Source organism: Camelus bactrianus, chromosome 18, assembly GCF_048773025.1.
Source record: "Camelus bactrianus isolate YW-2024 breed Bactrian camel chromosome 18, ASM4877302v1, whole genome shotgun sequence".
NCBI lineage: Eukaryota > Metazoa > Chordata > Mammalia > Artiodactyla > Camelidae > Camelus > Camelus bactrianus.
Window position 1 is genome coordinate 8699568 of NC_133556.1, and position 22854 is coordinate 8722421.

The 22854-nt window shown below is 56.8% G+C and overlaps 1 protein-coding gene across 3 annotated transcripts; it reads left to right on the forward strand.

The window, feature by feature from the left end:
- LIMK1 (LIM domain kinase 1) lies at positions 1-22854 on the forward strand. Of its 3 annotated transcripts, XM_074345938.1 has the most exons (16): positions 4-254; positions 1981-2077; positions 7700-7838; positions 8227-8336; positions 9549-9755; positions 13877-13982; positions 14081-14247; positions 15307-15490; positions 16318-16404; positions 16754-16885; positions 18077-18136; positions 18378-18443; positions 20216-20372; positions 21267-21322; positions 21569-21726; positions 21809-22854. In XM_074345938.1, exons 1-16 carry the CDS (start codon positions 200-202, stop codon positions 21969-21971), a joined length of 1944 nt encoding a protein of 647 aa, XP_074202039.1. In that variant the 5' UTR covers positions 4-199; the 3' UTR covers positions 21972-22854. The 3 variants fall into 3 exon arrangements, with proteins under 3 accessions (XP_074202041.1, XP_074202039.1, XP_074202040.1); XM_074345940.1 differs by lacking the exon at positions 21569-21726 and having other exon boundaries at positions 1-254; XM_074345939.1 differs by lacking the exons at positions 4-254; positions 1981-2077 and adding an exon at positions 5223-5369.

The window sequence follows — 22854 nt, forward strand, 5'->3', positions numbered from 1 at the left end:
CCGCGGCGCGGAGCCGGTGCCGGACCCGGTGTCCGAGAGACGGCGGCGGCGTCGCGAGCCCCGAACACAACCCGGCCCGGCCCGCGCTCTCCGTCCCCGCCTCCCGGGCCGCCCGCGGCGGCGGCGGCTGCGGGCAAGCGCGAGGGGCCCGGGCCGCCCCCAGCCCCAGCCCCGCCGGGCCCCGCCCCCCGCCGAGTGCATGAGGTTGACGCTACTTTGTTGCACCTGGAGGGAAGAACGTATGGGAGAGGAAGGTGCGCGGGGAGCGGGCCGGCGGGTCGCCGACGTGGGGGCCGGGCGGGCGGGGGCACCGCATCGGGGGAGATGGTGAAGTGGGGGGCACGGGAGGGGGCCGGGCCGGGCCGCCGCGGAGGCCGGGTCTGCCGCGAGGCCGCGCCCCTGTCTCCTCGGGGATGAGTTAGTCCTTCCTAAGCCCTCAGGCCCCTCCCTGACACACTCCCATCCCGTTTTCCCCTCCTTGTCCTCGGTGGGCTGCCCTCCTGCGGACGGAGGGCCCCCCTCCTTTTCACCTCCGCTTTCTCCCATCCCCCGACCGACGACAACCCGGGAGGAATCCCAGGCACTGCCCATCCAGCCCTGGCCTCCATCTGCATGCTGTGTCCACCCTGTGTCTCGCCCTTGGGCCACTTATCCAGTCTCTAACCGGCCTGGCAGGAAAAAGACGCTGGGAAAGCCGCAGCCCTGGGTCCGAGTCGCAGCCCCGCGTCTGGCCGGCTCTGTGACCTTGAGCCAGGTGCTACCTGCCTGGCCTCAGTTTCCCCTTTTGTACAGTTAGGGGCCACATAATTGGCCCCTGGTACTGGTGGTTGGGGGTCTGGGGACCGGATGGGCAGAGCAGAGATACGCCTCCAGGGAACCTTTGGCAGTATGCTGGGGCCCCCCACCCCCTCTCCCTGCACCAAACCCAGTGCCTGCCATGCGTCTTGGCTGGGAGGATGACTCTCACCCTAGCCTCCTCTTCCACCCCTTCTCAATACTGGGTCCCCAGGCTTGGGTTTGCAGGATAGTTAGGTACGAAGGCCCCCAGAATTCACTCCCTGCAGTCTCTTTTCCTAGGTTTCTGCAGCAGAGCCATCTTGTAGCCCTACCTAGTCCAAAAAAGATCCTACTGTGCCAGCCCCTCCAGCCCTTCCCTCCCCTGGGGCTACTGCCAGCCCTCCCCCCAGGTCCTTGAAGGCCCACTTGGAGGAGAGCCCCATCTTACGGTAGCCCCTAGGTCTCTTCACAGAGGGGCAGACTGTGGCCTTGGAGCCTGGCTGTGTGACCCAGCAAGCCTTACCATCTCCAAGTCTCAGTCTCCCCATCTGTACAATGGGAAAGGGCAGGCTGGAGGAATCTTCCAGGGCCCACCCAGCTCCAAGGGTGCCAGGCCCCAAGGATGACTAAGCATGCCTAGTGGCTGGCTTGAAGAGGTGCCAGGGCTCCCTGGAGCAGGTGTCTGGGAGTGCCCAGCCCTGCAGCCCTCGCCCCTTGTTAGGTCAGAGCATAGCCAAGCCTTCCCTGGGGGCTTCAGCGCAGGATGTACCAACCCAGCCCTGTCCAGTCCCTGCCCTTTGAAGGGCCCTCTTCCTGGGCAGGCAGGGGAGGAAAGGGGGCTGTGACAGGAGTGTCACCCGCTGCCTTATTTCTAAATCATGCTGCTTGCTTTCTTTCTCCCTATTTGCTTTGCCAGACCCTGAGTTGAAGAATGCCATTGCTGGAAGGCAGACATCTGCTCCCCGACTCAGTTTATAGCTAGAGAAATTGAGGCCCAGAGGGGTTTTGTAACTTAGCCCTGGTCTCAGCAAGACTCTCAGAGCTACATTCTCCTTCTGCTCTGCAGAGTGACTGCTCAGTCTGGATGCTGCATGCATACACGAGGATTTGTGGAGGTGCCCGTGGCGCTGGGCAGGGCAGGCGAGGCCTGCACCAAACTGTACCTCCTGAGAACTGTTCCTAACGCCCTTTCCACCCCTGCAGGAAGCGAGTTGCCCGTGTGTGCGAGCTGCGGCCAGAGGATCTATGATGGCCAGTACCTCCAGGCCCTGAATGCTGACTGGCACGCAGACTGCTTCAGGTAGGGCAGGCTGGCCAGGGGTGGGGTGCCCTGAGTAAGGCCTGCTGGAGACATGGCAATCCCTCCTGGTGGCATCTCTGGTCATGACTTCCAGCGAGACCTTGGCCTCAGTTTCCTCATCTGTAAAATGTAGTGTTTGAACTAGAAGATCCCTAGAGGCCTTTCTGTTTTGTCATTCTGGACCTCTAAGGAGAGAAGAGGGGAGACCTGCAATTATGCTTATATTACCAAGGCCTGCTGGCACCTCGGCCGGGGAGGAGGTGGAGGGCAGTGCGCGCCTGCCTTCTGGGTGCTTGGGCTGCAGGGAGAGGAGAGAGACCAGCCAGGCCTCAGGGGAAGCTGGGCCTCCTCCTCCGGCCCCAGGCTGGTTGTGAAGATGCATAACCAGTAAGACCAGTCCCTTCCCTCCAGACACAAGTGTAGGAGAGTAGGATCAGAGCCGTGGCCGAGCACTTGGGGACCCAGAGGTGGCCCAGCAACCCAGTAGGACCATCCTGAGAAGCAGGGGCAGGGGGTAGCCCTAGATAGCTCTGCAGGGCCAGGGCCAGGGTCCAAAGGATGTGAGATTTCCCACGTGGAAAAGTATGGTAGGAAGCGATTCCAGACAGAGGGCCTGGCAGGTACAAAAAGTAGAATGGTGACAGGGCCTGGTGCAGTCGGTAAACAGCAGTTCAGCAGGAAAGCACCAAAAAGGAGGGAAGGTAAAGCTGGGAGGTCCAGCTGGGGTCACGGCTTTGACCACCAGCCCTTGAAGGAGTTTACTTTAGGCAGTGAGAGCCTCTGACAAGGATTTTTGTTCTTTCTTAAAAATAATGCCTCATATTTTCTGCAATTTAGGAAGAGCCAGGCATTGTTTTAAGGACTTCTGTATAGTCAGATATGGGTTGTCTTCATTAATTGGGACACAGAAAGGTTAATTCTCTGGACCAAAGACACACAGCCCGTTAGTGAGAGGAGCATGCAGCACCCGCCCGGCGGAGAGGTGGGCTCAACGTCCTGGGGTTCCTGATCAGATGTTCAGAAGGAGGCCTTTGGGGAGGAAGGAGGCCTTTGGGGAGGAAGAAGGCTCTGAACGGGCAGAGAAAAGCACATGCACAGACAGGAAGTGGGGCAATACAGACCATGGTGGGGCTGGGAACAGCTCATTTCGTTGGAACAGAATGAGTCGAGGGACGCAATGAGGAGGCAGAGTTAGGATCAATTGGTGAAGGGCCCTGAATACGAAGATAAGGACCCTTCTGAGGGCAGTAGGGAGCAAGCAGATGGTTTCAGAAAGCAGGGGAGGGTGTGGGCAGAAGTGCTATTGAAAAATGCCATCCCGGTGGGCAGATGGTGGTCATGTGGCCGGGAAGGGACTGTCACAATAGTTCAGGGATCTGTGCTCATAAGACCTGACCTAGGACAGTGACTAAGAGTGGAGAACTTCAGGTCTAGAAGGGATGATATTTGGCAAGGATTAGTCATGTTAGCCACCATTATTGATGACTCTTGTAATGTCATTTTGGTAAACCTTCACCATAACTGTAGGAGTTACCATTATTTGATTTCCATGTGAGAAATGTAGGCTCAGAAAAGTCAAGTAACTTGCTGAGAGTTGCAACAACTAGAGCTGGGACTCGAACCTGTGTTAGCCTCCCTCCAGGTCACTGCAGAGTTGAAGACGTGAGGGGCTGTGGGGTGGAGCTGAGGGCTGGTGAGTGGCAGGGGCAGAATCTAAAGCCAGCTGGTTTTTCATCCTGGGTGTGGAGGAGGGCAGTGGTCTTTTGGCCCTGGTGGAGCTAGGGGCCGGGTTGGTGATGAGTTGTACCCGGTCCTTGTTGCATTGGAGGTGTGGTGGGCTAACCAGGGTGGCAGTGCCCTGCCTGGAGCTGGCCAAGGTGATCTGAGACCAGTCAGAAGTGGGAAGGCCGGAGAGAATAGTCCACTCAGGGCTGGCACTAAGATGGCAAATGGGATTTGAGATGAGGCCGAGATCAAGGGAAGAACTCTGGAGGCCCCTGTGCATAGAATGGGGTGGGAAATGGAGCCTTGGGAGATGGAAGGTGGGGGCAGAAATGTGACCACAGAAGGTAAGCAGTGGGGCAGGATGCATGGAACCCAGCTTTGGAGGGATTCCTGCCTGTTAACCAGCAGAGGGGTGAGGCCCCAGGTTGGGCAGTAGAGAGAAGGCATGTTTGCTTTGACTCCATGTGAGGGGGTACAGGTAAGGCTCCCACAGTGAGGGATGGCCCACAGGCAGTAAGAGCCACGAATTCCACATTGTTCCATGGCTTACCCAGCTTTTCTGGCCCAGTGGTGTGTAGTTCTCCCAACAGCCCCTGAATCTAGGTGAGGCCAACAGCATCCTCACCCCCGATAGGAAAGCAGCTCAGAGAGGAATCACTGCTTGTCTGGGGCCCCAGGGTAACAGGCATCCGGGCTCTGGACTTGGTTCTCCCCAGAAGCATCTCAGTGCCGTGAAGTGGGGTTGGCACCACTAGCCCCTGGGCTCTGAGGCCTGGCAGTAAGAGAATTGCTGTGGGCCCACAGAATGCTTCTGCCATTAGCACTAGGTGCCATTGTCACCCTTTCTCTGTTCCAGCCTCCCAGAAGATTGTGGTCAGGCCTTGAGTGGTCAGGCTTCCCTTTGGCCCAGCTGCTGCCTCCTGGGAAGACCCTTCCCAGAAGCCTGCAGCACAGGAGCCCTGGGGCCACCCTGGGGCTGCCATAGCTCCAGTAACATCTCCATGGAGGCTGGTTAGTCTGGCCCTGGGCAAGAAGGGGTGAATGCACGGCTGGAAGTGGGGGTCAGAGGCTGGGCTGGGATGCCCCGTCTTTGGGGGACTTTCAGGTGAGGTGGATGAACCATCCATGGAAGTCAACCTCTGTTCCCTTGGGGGCAGCACTCAAAGAAGCAGCTGCTCCCTGTCCCCAGAGTCCCCAGTGCCTTTGTCAAAGCAGAGGCCGAAAGGCATGGAGGGTGCCTTTCTTGGGTATGCAGGTGAGGGCCAAGTGCCCGCCAAGCCTCCCTGCCTGCACCTGAGCCCAGGCAGTAGGCCCTTCAGCTGCTTCCTGTTGTGAGCTAAGACCAAGTCCTTGCACCCACATGGCTGCATCCTCCTCCCCTGCTGTGTGGCCACGCTAGCCCCTCCCTCTGCAGCCTCCAATCCTGAGTGTCTGGAGTAGGATGGGGAAGCAGCCTGTCGGGCCCACCCCTGCACTCCCTGTAGGCCTCCGGAGCCCCCTGCTGTAGGTGGCTGCAAAGGATGCTGGCCTCGACCCTGAGAAGATACCGCTTCCTCAGAGGGGCCAAGTAAGTGGAAAGCCCCCTTCCCGCCTATCCCAGGCCTCAAGCAGGGCCCCTGGTGTAAGGGCTGGGGCTGGGGACCCCGGTGGGACAGACCCACCTGGGGCCAGGCTGTGGGGCAGGAGAACCGAAACTCCTTGGTCACTGTTGCTGCCTGTTGAGGGGAAGCAGGCCACTGAGGCCCTTCTGGTGCAGTCTCCCCTGGGGCTGGTCCCCCGCCACTCTTTTTCACTCTTGGTGTCCAGGGATGTGGCTCTGGACAGAGCACACCCCTGGGAGAGATGGACTTGTCATTGCAGAGATCGCCACTCTTTCCTAGGCTGGCCTGTTCATGCCCTCCCCAGTGCCCTCCTCTCCTGCCTAGCCTGGCTCTGTCTTTACCTGTTCTCAGGGAGGGGTACACTGTACCTGATATTCCTCTTTTGACATCCATTGCGGGGGCTGGGGCATTGTGGGGCACCCCGGGGCACCCCTAAGAGCAGGCCTGTCCTGCCCCACTTGCCTTTTCTGATTCCCAGAAGGATGTGGGCCTGAGGGCTGAGGAGATGCACAGGGTCAGGGGATCCTGTGTATCTTCTATCAGCAAAGGTCCACTGAGGCCCAGAGTGCCAGCCACCAAGCCACTGTATGAGCCTGGGCTAGATCTGTCTGAGGTGGAAGTCCCCTGTCTGTTCTGAGGGCACCCTGAGGCGGTTCTGAGGAACTGTTCCAGGTTGAGTGCACAGAGCAAGCCAGTCTGGCAGGAATCACATATGTGCTCTTTGGGGACCAGCGTTTGTGGATGCCTGGCCTGGAACTTCAAGGAGCCCACAGGTTAATGGCAAGGGCTGGCAGTGCAGGCTGCACGGGGGGGGGGGGGGGGGGGGGGGACCTGTCTGAGCAGGCTTCAAGGAAGTGGTTTTCAGAGAGCTGACTGCACTCAGAGCTTGAGTCAATCAGTGTGGGGTCCTCCAGAGCTGCTGCAGTGATGAATGTTTGTGTGTGAGTGAAGGAGTAGGAGTTGGCAGGCAGGAGAAGAGCATTCTCTCCCCTGGAGGGAGGCAGCTGCTCCTGAGCCTCAATCAACCCGCCCACCCAGGAGGGGGGCTGCTTCCTGCAGCCTGGGAGTGAGGGGGAGACTCCCGTGGTGACGCTCCTGTGACTCCATCTGCGTCTGGTCGGTGCAAGGGCGAAGTGAGTCACTGATCCGCACTGGGCCTGGGGTAGCGCCCCAAGGTCATCGTGCGCTGCCTGCTTCCCATCTCTTTGCGGAGCCTGCTCTCCTGCTGTGCACCTTGCCTCGGGGTTAGAGCCCCCTGAGGGCTGCGCTGGGACCTCCCCATCTCTGGGCGTCCTCCTTGCTGGCTCAGTGCCTTCATTGCCTAGTCGCCCACCCCGCAATAAGATGCCCACTCACTCAGTCGCCGCGAGTGTGGGGGCAGGAAGGGCTGCGGGGGCAGCAGATGACGTCATGGCTCCCGTCCAGCTGCTGCTTCCGCCGCCTCCTCTCATCCCAGCGTGGTCTCCAGAGGCTCTCCCCGCACTGCCCCCACCCTCTCCAAGAGAGTTCACCAGACCCCCCTTCCTGGCCTCAAAACCCAGGCGTTTTGTGTTCCCCGCACCGGCCCCCACCCCCAGCTGTGGTCCACAGCCCCTCCCCGCAGGATCCCAGACAATGGGGAACTGGCTGGATCCTCTTAAAGGGACAGTGTCCCACCAGCACTCTCGCTGCTGTGCTCTCCCTCCTCCACCTCCCCAGTTCCCTAGCTCAGGAGCAGTCAATGAGTTCAGTCAATGAGTGCCACCACGTGCAAGCTGCAGTAGAGCCGAGGGTACCCCGGCTGCCTGGGGCGTGGGGCTCTCTGACCCAGTCCCAGTCTTTCCTGCCATCCTCTCCTGTCCCCATGTGACCTTGGCACATCACCCAGAGTGCCCCAAACAGCAGCAGAGCTGGACGGATTCCCTAGCCGTTCTCTGCACCATGGGTACTCCGGCCCAGACATATCTACGCACACTGGGACCCTGAGTCAGGATCTGCAGAACCCAGAGGGGCTTACTCCTGGGAATGGTCAGTGTGGGGTCCCATGTTTTTGCATTTGCCCACGCTGGCTTGTACAGGCGGAGCACACAGCACTGTGGCTTCTGGCCCAGGGACCATGGTCGAGGGCGGGGCAGGGAAAGGGGGGACGCTGAATCCATCCCCCCTTCCTCTTGCCAAGCCCTGTGCCCCAACACAGGCTGCTTCTGTCCAGAGGGCACACCTTTTTCTAATGCTTACAAAGGTACCTGTAGACCAGCCAGGCCCAGGTGTTGGGGAGGGGCAGGCCATACTGAGTTCCAGCGTCCCCTTCCCCCAGGTGTTGCGAATGCAGTGCCTCGCTTTCGCACCAGTACTACGAGAAGGATGGACAGCTCTTCTGCAAGAAGGACTACTGGGCCCGCTATGGCGAGTCTTGCCATGGGTGCTCGGAGCACATCACCAAGGGGCTTGTCATGGTAAGTGCCCCTCCCCGACTCACACCTCACTTGGAGGGGGTGTGTGTGTGTGTGTGTGTGTGTGTCCTCACAGGTTTCCCTGCTGCACATCTCCCCCCTCATCTCTTGTTCTTCTCACTGATTCTCTGATTCCCCAGTGGCTCCTGGGCCCCTTTGTCTGTCTGTAACCCTCAGCCCCCTACCCGGTGGAGCCACCTCTGTCTGGGAGCCCAGCAGCAGGCCAGGCCCCCGAAGTTTGTCTGGGGCTGCCTTCTGAGAGGAGGCCAGGGGGAGGAGCTGTGGGGGCTGAAGGGGCCACTGAGCTGGGCTGTCCCCACCACCACACGCACGCACGCACGCACGCACGCACGCACGCACACACACACACACACACACACACTCTTTCCAGGTGGCGGGGGAGCTGAAATACCATCCTGAATGCTTCATCTGCCTCACGTGCGGGACTTTCATCGGTGACGGGGACACCTACACTCTGGTGGAGCACTCCAAGCTGTACTGGTGAGTGCCTGGCCCCTCCCTGAGCCTGGTGTGCCCTCCTGTGTTACAGGTTTCCTGCGCCAGGTCCCTTTCCCTTTTCATGTGAGGACGGTCATTCATAGACGTGACAGCATAGAAACTTTTGGGAAATAGACACAGGCGTCAGACGGAGAAAGCTTCAGATACCAGCTTTCTTCCCGACATGTCACAGCCATGCACTTCTGGTACCAACCATCAGAGTTAGTTCTAACCCTGCGAGCTCAGGACCTGTCCCCAACAAGACCACCCTGTCTTCAGACACCAGCCACAAGTTCAGCGTCCCCGGGCTGCTCACACTTCTGACCAACTGGCTGCAGACTCAGGGATTCCCACAACCCCCTCAGGTTTGACACTTTGCTAAGTGACTCAGAACTCAGGAAAGCCCTGCACTCACAATTACAGTTTTTTCCTGAAGGCTACAAATCAGGACCAGCCAGATGAAGAGACAAAGGACAGGGTCTAGGAGGGTCTTGAATCCAGAGCTTCCATGCATTCCCCCCTTGGAATCAGGATGTGTGACCCATCCTCCCTGGCATCACCAGTTTTTATTGGGGTTTCATTATGTAAGTGTACTTGATTGAATCACTGGGCTCGGGTTTGAACTCAGTCTGCTCGAGGTCAGGCTGGGTCACAGCCACAGCCCTCTCGTCACACGGTCAGTCTTTCTGGTGACCAGCCCCCTCCCTGCCTCAGTCAGCTCATTAACACTGACTCAGGTATGTGCTGAAGGGCTCATGACAAATGAAGACACACCTGTTCCAAGGATTTAGAGCCTCTTACCCAGAAGCCAGGAACAAAGACCAGACAAATTCTTTATTATAGCAACACCGATACAGCTGGATTTGAGGGCTGCATGGCTTTTGAGGATCCCAGATGGACTTTTAATGACTTCCACCGGAACTGGATGTAACCCCAGGCCTTGTCCTGGCCACCAGACAGAGTAGACAACCCAGCATGACTGAGCCCCAAAGAGGGGCGGGGGCTGGGGCTGGGGCTGGGCTGGGCATGCCCAGTTCCTGCTCCCAGTCCTGTCAGACAGCTGAGACCCTCCTCCCCGCACGGGGAGCAGTAAGGGAACAGTGGGAGGAGATAAGAGCCTGGGGCCAAGGGATTGGGGTCATGGTGATGCTGGTGACTGTCCTGACACGCTTTTCTTCCCACTCTTTGGGTTCCCACCCCCTGGGGCTCTTACAGCGGGCACTGCTACTACCAGACCGTGGTGACCCCCGTCATCGAGCAGATCCTGCCCGACTCCCCCGGCTCCCACCTGCCCCACACGGTCACCCTAGTATCCATCCCAGCCTCAGCTCATGGCAAGCGTGGCCTCTCAGTCTCCATCGACCCCCCTCATGGCCCACCAGGCTGCAGTGCTGAGCACTCCCACACCGTCCGCGTCCAAGGGTGAGTGGCTGGCCTGCCAAGGCTGCAGCGGGTATGGCTGTGGGCACATGCTCGCGGTGGCTGGCCAACTCCGGGGTGGGGGTCCCTGAGAATGGGTGAGCACATAGGCCCAGATGGACCGCAGCGCCAACAACCTGGTATACCAGAGGCCTGGCCCAGTCATTCCTCCAAAACCATTACAAATGCTGGATCAAATATTTTAAATGTTTTCTTTAATCCCTACATAACCTAATAAGAAAGAGAAGTAACCAGGTCAGGAATAAATAAAGGAGGGAGCCCAGGGATGTCAGCAGAGCACAGAAAGCAGTCATGCCTTGAGGGCAAATCTAAATTAGGGGAATTAAACTTCTGTTCTCAGATCTTCTGGCTGAGATTTTCAAAGCCCTACCTTGCTTAAGGAAGTGAGTCTAATAAGAGATCCCCCCCCCCAATAAAGCTGGGACCCCACAGGGCTCTCAGGATGAGGAAGAACAAGAAATAAACCACACCTTCCATCAGCGCCGCCCCCACCAACCCAACTCCCAGAACTGAAAAATAAACTGACTTGAACTTGAATGAAAGGGAAGAGGGAGAGAATTCATAAACTCAAGTTTGCCAACCAAATTCACGTGAAGGGTGGTTCAGAAAACCTCCAGGCAAAATTGTTAAAGTTTAAGGCACTTCGCTACTGGTGATATCCCCCTGGCAGAGTCAGATGCATATCCTTTCTAGAGGAACCCACCTCCAGGCTTCATAGAATTTCCCAAGATAAGTGTCCCAAGGAAGATGAGCCATTCCGTCAAAACTCATAGCGCATGTAAGGGAGCAAGGTGCTGTGAGCCACAGGCAGCAGCAACAGCAGGAAGCAGAAGCAGACCTACAAAACCTGCAGATACTGGAGTTATCAGAAACACTGTAAAGTAACTGCTCCATATATTTTAATAAATAAGAGATGCTTTTAAAAAAATGAGTAAAGAGCAAATGAATTTGGGAAAGAACCAAATAGAACCCCTAAAAATGAAATTCTTATTAAAATGAAAACCTTAATGCAAGGGGTCAGTAATTGAGTAGGATGTAAACAGCTGGAGAGAGAAGCAGAAACATGGAAAGATGAGAATAGGGGAGGAGAGGTTAAGACGTGTAGGGGACAGTGAGCAGATCTGATCATTTGCCTGGAATCCCAGAAAAAGAGAGAGAATGGGAGAGACGCAGTATTTGAAGATACAATAGCCGAGAACTTGCCGCAGTTGATAAAAGATGCCTGTCCACAGACTCAAGCCCAGTAAATCCCAAAAAGAAAAAATGAGACCCACCCTTGGATCACCCCACCTAGTGAAACTGCTATACTAAAGGCAAAAGAAAAGACCTTAAAAGTTGCCATAGGGGGAAAAAAATTACCTTCAAAAAAGAACTGGTTGACAGCTGATTTCTCAACAGAAACAGTGGAAGCCAGAAATTAGTGAAATGGTATATTCAATGCACTGAGAAAAAAGTAACCATGAACCTAGAATTTTATACTTGATTTAAAAAAAAATTCTTCAAGAATGAAGGTGAAATAAAGACATGTTGAGACAGATGAGATCTGATACTAGCAGATCATTTCTAAAGGACATTTTAAAGGATGTAGAAAGGGTCTGAGATGCAGAAAAAAATAAAAGTTAAGGGGCCGGCCCAATTGCTAACATACTGTGTGACATTGAGTGGCTCCCTTGTCCTCTCTGGACTTTGGGGTCTTTGAACAACAAGGAAGTTGGACACCTTGGAGCCTTCTAAGATTTCTCCAGGGCCTTTATGGACTCTTGAGAAATAGTTTAAATGTCCCCCACGTCTGGGTATGGGAGCCAAGTGTCCGTTTCCTTTGGATTCAGTGAATGTTTCTCACGTACCTGCCGGGTATCAGGCACAATGCCTAGACCCTGCGGACAAGTGAAGATGGTACTGGGGGAGGAGGAGGAGCAAGAGGAGGAGGCTGGGCTTGACTCTGCATCTCCGCCCCCGTCTTGAGCATCAGCCAGGCCAGCAGCTGCCTTATGTATACAAGTGAGCAGACGGGCTGGTGAGAGAGATGGGGAAACTCCCAGACCAGCTGGCCCCTGACAACCAAGCAGAATTTTAGGAACAGAGGGCTAATGGCACCTCCTCCCTGCCTCCCTCACTAGGCGAGCATTCTTTCCAGCCAACATCTGCTTTCCCAACAATTTCTGCAAAGGGCCACACGCTTCTTGAAAGCAGCCCAGCTTGCCTAAAGGCTGCTGGCCAGATTTCTTTCTTTCTTTGAAGAGTCTTAGCTAACCACTTTTCATTCTGTTTATAGCAGCGTTTTAAGGAAAGTTTAATTTATCTGCGCCCTAGCCCCCCTGGAACCTAAGGAATATATCGCCAAGGCTATATTCACAAGAAATTTCTGTCTACAAAGATATATTCACAGTTTTTTAACTTTTCAGATTGAAATTTTCAAATTTACAGAAAAGTTGCTAAAATAATAAGTATATTGAATACCTGTACACCCTTTACCCAGGTTCACTAATTTTAACTTTTTGCCGCATTTGAGTTATGTGTGTGTCTCTCCCTCTGTGTGTGTGTGGGGGGGGCATGTGTACACTTATTTACGTGCATATACATACACCTCTATGTACGACTGCCCTTATTTACTAAATCATTTGAGAGTAAGTTGTAGGCACCATTGGCCCTTCCTCCCCTCCACATTCTCTAGACATTCTCCTAAAAACAAGGACATTGTCTTACATAATTGTCCATTGTATCTTATCGTGGAATTACGACATGTAGGAAATTGAACATGGATACTTTTATCAGGTATCCACTCCATATTGAGATTTTGCCAGTTGTCTCAATACTGTCCTTTATGGCCATTTCTCCCTTGATTCAGGATCCAGTCCAGGATCACACTGTCTTATCTCTTTAGGCTCTTTTAATCCTTGACACCTGTGAAGGGTACAGGTCAGTTGTTAAGTAGGATGCGCCTCCACTTGGGTTTGACGGAGGGTTCCTCTTCCTTAGATTTAGGTCATGCATTTTGACCAGATAACTGATGCTGTATCCTCCACGCATCTTGCTGTAGACTCAGGGAGTCCGTAAAGTGCGCCCTTTACTGGGGATGTCACCTTTGGTTGTTCGGTTAAAGTGCAGTCCGCTCTCTCTGCTATAAGGAATTTTTTTCCCTTTGCAATGTATCAGTAAGTCATATGTGAGGTTTGAGTCTGTAAATATCCTGTCCCAACAGCCTTTCACTAAATGGTTCTAGCGTCCACGGATAATTCTTACCTGTAGAAGTCACTACTATGATGACTACAAAATGGTGATTTTCTAACTCTGTGTTTTCTGCTGCATTCGTTACCTGACTTTCCTATGTAAGGAATCGCTTCTCCCCATGTGACAGTATACTGATGGTAACAAAAAATTGCTAGGAATCAGTTTTTTTAAAGCTCTCAGTCTCCAATCTGTCCAACACTCCTCCCTCTCCCAGCCAGTCCCTGTCTCAGGGCAGAGACAAAGTAAATATTCCTTTAAAAACTTCTACGAAGACAAAATGAAAATCAGGTAATTAATACCTAAGAGTCTTTTAAGAAGCAGATAAGTTTGGCACATTGGCCATTCTGTGAGCTAGCTTATATGGCTGACTTATCGAGGGCATCGCCCCTGTCTCCACCCTGCAGCTGTGGCTCTGGGCAGGCTGCTCGCCCCTTCCTGCCAACCCCGGAGGAGTGGAGCTCTAGCCTCGTCCTGCAGGGCAAGTGTGGGAGTCAGGTAGGAAACCAGTGGGTCAGACCCTCTGAGGACTCGTGACACTCATCTGCCCCAAGTGTACCAGGCAGTTGGAAGAGAAGTCTGTCCTCCATGGCAGAGACGACGTTCTGTTGAACAGGAGCCCCTAAGCACCCAGCATAGGGCGGCAAATACTTGAGGGCGTACCACTTTTCTCCATTTTCACGCCCATGGCAGGCATAGTAATTAATACAGAACTCTTCCCACCAGACCAGAATTCAGTGTTCTGGACAGTTGCCACTTACCAGTTGCTATAGATAGAATGATTTGCACTCACACCCCTGACTTGATCCCCTTGGCCTTGGTTTCCTAGCAGGGGACAGGCAGGCAGGAGACTGACCACTGCTTTATGTCCACAGAGTGGACCCGGGCTGCATGAGCCCAGACGTGAAGAATTCCATCCACGTCGGAGATCGGATCTTGGAAATCAATGGCACGCCCATCCGGAACGTGCCCTTGGACGAGGTACGGGTCCTGGGTCTGGTGAGCAGGATTGGAGGTAGTGCCTTCGTGCCTGCCCCTACCACCTGGGACTCACTTGTCTACACACCTGCTCTCCCCAGATTGATCTGCTGATCCAGGAAACCAGCCGCCTGCTCCAGCTGACTCTTGAGCATGACCCCCACGACACGCTGGGCCATGGGCTGGGGCCTGAGCTCAGCCCCCTGGGCTCGCCGGCTCACACTCCCAGTGGGGAGGCAGGTAGCTCCGGCCGGCAGAAGCCTGTTCTGTAAGTCAGCCCTGCACCTTGATGTACTTTCACAGCCGCGGGGCCTCGGCGGGGGTGGGACCTGGTCCCCACCCTCTGGTAGCTCACAGTCTGATGGAGTCAACCCTGCAAAAGGAAAAACAGACCAGCAAGGGGTGCAGGGGGCTGTGAAAGAGGAGGGAGAATGAGAAAGAGTAAATGGGAAGCCGCGCCCTGAGCTGGGGATGGTGGTGCCTCCAGGGTGGACCAGCACCCTGGCTTCAAGGAGCAGCTGAGTAGCTCAGGAGGGTGGGGCATCAGGTGTGTTGAGGGGGGCAGGCTCTGAGGTGGGGGTGTTTGGGCTTTGCCCATCCTGGGGCCCTACTGAAGGGTGTTGCAGCACAGTGATGTTTTTCACAGAGACCACTCTGGTCCCCTGTGCTGCAGGGTGCCCAGGACCAGAGACAGCTAGAGGGCTGCTGTGGTGGTCCAGGCGGGTGGTGCCAAGGGCCCTGTGCCCTCTTGAGGGGAGGCGGGGGGCACGAGGAGGAAGTCCAGAAGCAGCCTGGTCCTCACTCCCCTTACTCTGAGGCCTATTCAGGACTCCTGGTCAAGTGGGGGACAGAGGCACGTGCTTCCTCCTCCCCTGCGTTTGTCTGGAGTTCAGGCCCCCTTGCACGGCCACCTGTGTGGCAGTTGTGAGCGTCCTGGGCAGGCAGGTGGTCTGCCACCGCACCCCAAGGCTTGGGACTCAAATACTGGGAGACAAAGCATCTGATCCAGGGTCACCAGGCAGAGAAGGCCAAGGACAAACATTCCTACCTAGGGCACCTGCAGGATGCCAGGCCTCAAACAGGAAGCCCAAGTGGGACAGGCCAGTGGGTGCTGGTGTCAGGAGGGGGTGAGAGGCTTATGACTGCCCAGGACAGCTGCTCCGTGCCACCCTTTCTGATTGTATGGATGGGTGTATGTAGACTGTCACCGATGGGTCATGGCGGATGGGGGAAGGGGGCAGGGTCAAGGCCTAGCTTCCCCTGAGGAGGCCCTGACCAGGTGCCCGACTGCCCGCGGTGGCATTGGGTGCTGGGTGTGTCTCCCCAGGAGGAGCTACAGCATCGACAGGTCTCCAGGCGCCGGCTCGCTGGGCTCCTCGGCCTCCCAGCATAAGGACCTGGGTCGCTCCGAATCCCTCCGTGTGGTCTGCCGGCCGCACCGCATCTTCCGGCCTTCAGACCTCATCCACGGGGAAGTGCTGGGCAAGGGCTGCTTTGGCCAGGCCATCAAGGTACGGGGCACACCCAGGCAGGGACGGGGCTGAGGGGGAGCCGGGGGCAGTCTGGGTGTGACCCATCCCTCCTACCACCAGTGCCTCCAGGAAGCCACAGTGGAAGGGTATCTGGCTGCCACACTCCCTGGCCAGAGCTCTCCTCCACCTGGGCCTCCTTGAGCTAGTAGTAGTCGGGGAGGGGACCTACTGCAGATAGACCCTGTGGTGGAGGTTGTTGGAAAGTGGCTCCTTGGGGCAGGGGATGGGAGGGCAGCCCACACTGACCCTGAAGGCCCCTCCCCTGGGGCCTCCTGCCGAGGCTGATGTCCACCCGCTCGGGGACTTGGGCTGCTCACCCCCTTCACACTCTCCCCGAGCAAGACATGAGCCCTTTTCTGGCTCTACTGTCACCTGGCTGTGACCAGGCTGAAAGGTTCAGGATTATATAAAAGGTACCAGCCAGACTGCCCGCTTGTCCAGACAGGCCCCACCCTCCAGCTTCTGTCCCTGGTCAGAATCTCTTGTAGAGCTGCCATTCGACCTCCAGGAGACAGCCCAGCAGAGAAAAGAGAGCTGGCCTCTGGGAAAGGTGGTCCTGGACCCTAGCGCCAGCCACTCCGCTTCCCTGCCACCTGGGTGACCGTGGGCCTTGGAAGGAAACCTCCCTGAGCCTGTAAAGGATTTAAATCCTATCCCCTTGGGGGCTGGGAGCACCCCATGAAAAGTCTACGGAGGCTTGAAGCCATCTGTCCATCTGCCTGGGATTGGGGGAGACTTTTGCAGGGCCAGCCTAGAGCAGAGCCCCTGTCGGTGCTGAGTCTCCTTGCTTCGGTGTCCCCATGCAGGTGACGCACCGGGAGACAGGCGAGGTGATGGTGATGAAGGAGCTGATCCGCTTTGACGAGGAGACCCAGCGGACGTTCCTCAAAGAGGTGGGTGAGGGGCCTGCTGCACCCTCTGCACCAGATTCTTAGGACTTACCATGCCTCCCGCACCACCACCACCCCCGCCCACTGAGAGGGTGGGTGGCAAAGGGCTCCAGGAGGATGTGACACTCCAGCCACACGTTGAAGAAGAGAAAGTATCTGCCAGGAGGGCGAGAGGAGCAAGGATGTCCCTGGGGGTGGGAGCAGCCCCAGCAAAGAGCACAGCAGCCCGTGGTGTGGCAGGAGCCCCCGGGGGCGTGGAGGCTCCCCCATCTCTGGGACTGTCTGCAGTGGCCTCTGATGGGACAGCAGAGGGAGAAGGAGACACGGGCCCAGCCTTTTTGCTCCCTGCCAGGTGAAGGTCATGCGATGCCTGGAGCACCCCAACGTGCTCAAGTTCATCGGGGTGCTCTACAAGGACAAGAGGCTCAACTTCATCACCGAGTACATCAAGGGCGGCACGCTGCGGGGCATCATCAAGAGCATGGTGAGCTGCGAGCAGTGTCCCGCCCCGCCGCTCCTGGCGGCGCCCCAGTGGGTCCCAGTCTTCTCGGGTTCTTCACTGGGGAGCAGCTGCTGGCATCTCAGAGACCCTCCAAACCCTGATTCTGAATCAAAATAGAGGATCAGCTGACTCCATGTAGAGCTCGGGGAAGCTGGGGCCCAGAGAAGAGGGTGGCAGCTTGGCCGAGGGGATGCACAGGCTGTTCCGGGGTAGCCGTCCTGCAGGTCCCCGTGCAGCTGCCACAGGTCTGGACACCTGAGAGGCACTTTCCGTTACCTCTCTGCAGAGTGGCCTTTATTTTGCTTCTGGCAAAACCAAGTCATTTTTTGCTGTTTGCCATATTCTGTCAAATTCAGAATTTGCTTTAAGGGCTTGGATGAAATTACAATTCCTCCTTTAGAAATAAAGCGTTTAGAGGGGAGTTTCCAGCCCTCCTGGGCCGCCGATGGTGCCTCAGGGATGCAGTGCTCTCCCCACCCCAGCATCACCCTCAGACCAGGAGACCGTGTTCGCATCCCGCGCCGCCAAGTCCTCACTCCACCTGGCTGGATTACCTGCTGGTAATCACCAAAGTGTGGTCCCTGCCGGCCCCTAACAGGTGTAACTTCCCAAGGGATTCTGCAGTCCAGAACAGTTTGGAAACCCTGGGCTACACCAGCGCAGGCTTGCTGGCTATACCCTGAATCTTGAATGCATTCTGACGTACTCAAGTTCCCACTTGAGGTCTCCAGGGGATGCAGGGAGAGAATGAGGTGTTTCCTCAAATGACTTGAGCCCAAAGCTCTGCTCTGCGGAGTGACTCAAGGCTGGTTCTCTGCAGGCAACCTCGCCAGGCCCATCCCTCTCTGCCTGTCCATGAAAGTAGGTTCAGATTTTTTAAAACTTGAAAGAATGGGATTTTGTGGAAGCTACATAGAGCTTTTGTTCTCAGGAGGCGGATCAGGACTATAGAAGAGCATCCCCTCCCCCTTACTGTTTGGAACCAGTTCTGTTAGAAAATTGTTTCCAGTTATTCACTCACACCCCTTGGAAGAAACAGTTGTGGGTGCAGAAGAAAGTTGGGGGGGTAGTCATCAGACCCTGTAGGACACTTGACCCCTCCTGTCGTCTCACACCTAATGTCCCACTGCTGTGGCCCAGTCGGCCCATCCTGGCCTTTCTCCCCGCCCCCAGGACAGCCAGTACCCGTGGAGTCAGAGGGTGAGCTTTGCCAAGGACATTGCCTCGGGGATGGTGAGTAGGCTCTGGCTTCGGTGGGTGTGGGCTGGGTGATCTGACCCCACCTGTAAAAATGTTTGCTACCGCTCACCTAAATTCCACAAGGAATTTAGAAATGGAATACACAAGTGAGCTTTGAGAGAGGACAGAAGGGGATCCCGTGGGAGGGGGGAAGCTGGGAACTTCAGGGGGACCAGGGTGGGGCTGCGGTCCCTCAGTGTGGCTGCGCCCTGACCTCTGTGCCCCCCACCCCCAGGCCTACCTCCACTCCATGAACATCATCCACCGTGACCTCAACTCCCACAACTGCCTGGTTCGTGAGGTGAGCATCCTGGGCTGGGAGGGGCCAGCAGGAGCCCCGCCCACTGCACTCCTAGACTTGCAGGTGCAGGGTGTCTGCTGTGAATTTGGCAGTCACAGAGAACGGCCCACAGCGGGGCGGCCACAGCCTACACCAGGCTGTACCAGCGGCTGTGGGCCTGGAGGACGGCCTGCACATGTGGGTGGGGCGGTCAGGGCAGACTTCCTGAAAGAGGCTTTGTGGGGATATACTGAAGTCGGGGGCAGTAGTGCAGGGAGCCCGGGGTCTATGGGGCAGGGACTGAGGGACCACAAGCTGTCCCCAGAAGGCAGAGAAGGGAGCGACTGATGGTGCCCAACTGGAGAGGTGGGTCCTCGCCTCCTGGAGCTGCCACAGACTGCCACACATGGCATGGCTTAAACAATAGAAGTGTATTCTCGGACTCCAGGAGGCTGAAAGTTCAAAATCAAGCTGCTGCCAGGGTTGGTTCCTTCTAGAGGCTCTGAGGGAGAATTTGTCCCCGGCCTGTCTCCTGATCTCTGGCAGCTGCTGGCACTACTTGGTGTTCCTTGGCTTGTAGCCGCCCCACTCTGATCCTCGCCTGTTTTCTCGTGGCATTCTTCCTGTGTGTGTCTGTGTTCTCTTCTGATAAGGACACCAGTCATTGGATTTCAGGTTTATCAAATCCAGTATAACCTCATTTTAACTAATCATATCTGCAAAGACTCTGTTTCCAAATACGGTCACATTGACTTTTCAGGTGGACATGAGTTTTCAGGGGGACACTATTCATCACACTCCATGCAGGCTGAGATCCAGTCTTGGAGGAGGCCATTCAGTATGCACTGAGTCGCTTATTATGGAGTAGGGGTCTCAGCATTTAAACAATCCTGGTGGACCCTGACTTTCAGTAACCACCCTGAGGGGGCCTGAGGATCCTAGGTCAAGACACCACCACTAACACTACCAGTGGGTATTACAGCTGAGGAAGTGGAGCCCTGAGCAGGGACTGTGTCACCTGGGGCCCCATGGAGGTGGGCCTGGGACGCATGTTCAGCCGCTCCCCTGGGTGCCATCTTTGTAGCGTTTTCTCTAGGGAGCTATCCATGTTTGTGTTGCTCCCAAAAGTGGCACAGGTTCCTTCCTTTCAGAGCGAGCCTGGTCCTGACCCCCACCTGGCTGGGGCCCTGCAGCCTTGTCCTCCCTGTGCCCACCCCTTGGTGTCCGCTTGACAGTGGTCAGTCCTGGGGCTGCAGGTAGTGTCCAGAGTTCCAGGGCCCCAGACACCACGTCTAGGAGGCCCAGCCCTGTACCCTGCGGAGGACCTCCCCAGCCGCCTGACTTGGCCCCCTCCCTGATTTTTCCAGCTTTCAGGGTACACACGGCTGTCAGCATCTCCATGCTGCGGGGTTCTGGACCGGCTCCGGGAGGGGCTCCCACAAACTGAAAACAGTAGAGCTGACCAGTTGGGTGGCCTTGGGCAGCTATCTTAACCTGTCTGGGCCTGAGCCACCTCACCTGTAAAGCGGGGCTAGAATAACGCGTACCTTACCAGAACCTTGGAGGATTAAGAGAGAACAGTCATGGGGCCTGGTCTCCAGTTAGAACCACTGCTTTCCTTCCACAACGAGGCAGCACCAGTGCCCGATGGAGCAGAGGGGGTCCTCGGAGCCCCGGTGTCAGACATGTTCTCTGGGCGTCTGTGGTTTGGTGCGGGGTCCGGGCCAGGGGCGGGCCGGGCAGGTGGTGCCAGGAGCGTGTCTTAGTGCGGCCCCGCTTCACCTTCGCCCCAGAACAAGAACGTGGTGGTGGCCGACTTCGGGCTGGCGCGGCTCATGGTGGACGAGAAGACGCAGCCCGAGGACCTGCGGAGCCTCAAGAAGCCAGACCGCAAAAAGCGGTACACGGTGGTGGGCAACCCCTACTGGATGGCGCCCGAGATGATCAACGGTGAGTCGGCGGCCCCGCTGTCACATCCCCCAGACGGGGTCCCGGGCAGCGGCCTCCTCTGCCCCTCAGCTTCCCCTTGGAGTCCTGGCACTTGAGTCCTTTTGCTGCTGCAACAGATGATCACACTCTGGGCTTAAAAACCACAAATTATGTGGTTCTAGAGGGCAGGAGTCCAGTCTCAGGCTAAAGTCCGATGTCAGCAGGGTTGCATTCCTTCTGGAAGCTCGAGGAGGGAGAATCTGTTTCCTTGCCTTTTCCACCTTCTAGAGGCTGCCTCATTCCTTGGCTCCTGGCCCCTTCCTCCGGCACAGCCAGCATCATGGCCTCTTCTCACTGACATCTGGGGTTCTCATCCTGGCATTCCTGGGCTTATGGCCTCATCGGTCCAGTTTCTGCCTGCATCTTCACACAGCTGCTTCTCCTGAGTGTCTTTTCCTTTTTAGTCTCTCTTACAAAGACAGTTGTGATGGCATTTGGGGCCTGCCCAGAAAAACTCAGGATTGCCTCTTGTCAGGATATTTAACTTATTCCTATCTTTGAAGACCCTTTTCCCCATAAAGTTACATTCACAGGTTCCAGAGGTCTGACATGGTTATCTTTCGGGACCACCACAAAGTCCATGACTTGCCCAGAGTTACACAGCTGATCAGTGACCAAGCTGAGCCTGGAACCCCTTACCCAGGGCACTTATGCTCACCCCCAGCAGGTTTGCTCCGACCAGGTGGGCTCGGGTCGGGTCAGAGCCTAAGGCCTGCTAGGGTTGCTAGCATCTGCCTCATGGTCCTGGCCTCCTGGCCGGAGCATCCCCACAATGGGCAGGTCCCTAGCCGAGCACCCTTGCCAGTTGGCATCCCTGGCCCTGCCACACCTGCTAACCGTGGTCTCTTCATCCAGGCCGCAGCTATGATGAGAAAGTGGATGTGTTTTCCTTTGGAATCGTCCTTTGTGAGGTAGGTCTGGGGGCGGGTGGCAGCTGGCTCCGCCCTGTTCACCATGCTCCCAGGCTGCCGGCTGGAAGTTTGCAGGGGCCCCAAGCAAGGGAGGCTCTGGGAACAGGGCTGCCCACAGCAACCTGCATCCCTGGGGGTGTGGTGGTCAGGCTGATGCCAGGCCCAGTGTGACCTGCCCTTAAGCCCCATCATGTGGCACCCAGCCCCAGGGGCCCTCGGGTAACTGCTGGGCCTCCTGCTGGACAGATCATCGGGCGGGTGAACGCTGACCCTGACTACCTGCCACGCACCATGGATTTTGGCCTCAATGTACGAGGCTTCCTGGACCGGTACTGCCCCCCAAATTGCCCCCCAAGCTTCTTCCCCATTACTGTGCGCTGCTGTGATCTGGACCCCGAGAAGAGGTAAGTGAGTTGGGGTGGAGGCTTAGGGTAGGGCATTCCCTGGCAGAGCCAGAACCCATCGTCCCCTTACTTGTCTCCCCAGGCCCTCCTTTGTGAAGCTGGAGCAGTGGCTGGAGACCCTCCGCATGCACTTGGCCGGCCACCTGCCGCTGGGCCCACAGCTGGAGCAGCTGGACAGGGGCTTCTGGGAGACCTACCGACGCGGCGAGAGCGGACTGCCTGCCCACCCCGAGGTCCCTGACTGAGCCCAGCCCACCCAGCCACCCCTGTCCCCGCCTCTAGAGAATCCACCCTGCACCAGATTCTTTGCAGCAGGTGGCTGGATGTGGCTCCCTTAGTGGGGTGGTGGACACCCAGACCCATCCTCAGTGCCAGGCCCTGACTTGCCTTCTCCTACCCTGTGGGCCGTGGCCCCTGCCCTGTCTCTGCCCTCGGCCCCAGAGCTGGCCTGGCTGCACACACAGCACCACCTCACCCTGCCTTACCTCTGTCTTGGCGGGGCCACCCCCTCACGCTTCTTGCATGAGCTGGAGGACCCGTGTGAGTTGTGCCCCATCCCGTGCCCCGCCACCCTGGCTGCCCCGCACACTCCACCCGTCTGCAGCTCCTCCGAGGCTGGGCTGAAGGACAGCCTCAGACCATGGCCTGTCACGTGTTCCCAGGAGCCAAACAGGGAATCTGGGGTCCATCACCCCCCTGGGGGTGTCTAGGTAGCAGCAGGTATTGATAATTATCCAAACTCCTAAAGCAGAGAGAGGTCTGCTCCTGTGGGGTGGAAGCCCCTGCTAGCCAGGCAGCAGCCCTCCCTTGCTTTGGGTCTTTTCATTTCTTTATTGAAGCCACTTTAGTGAGAAGCAGGTACCACACCTCAGGGTGACGGGAGGGTCCCTTGAGGGAGAGGGGAACCGTGGTCCCTGGACCAGGGCTGCTGGGAGGAACAGCAGAGGGAGGCTGGGCAGAGCGGATGAGGCAAGTGTCCACCAGCATCCCAGCCCCCTGAAGTTCATCTCAGTGCCCCCTCCTGGGCCTCTCCCCGAGGCTCCCTGCCAGTGGCTGGAGCAGCCCCTGCCCGTCCCCAGGCCCCTCTGTCCTCTGGGTTCTTTCTGTGTAATCTATTTTTTAAGAAGA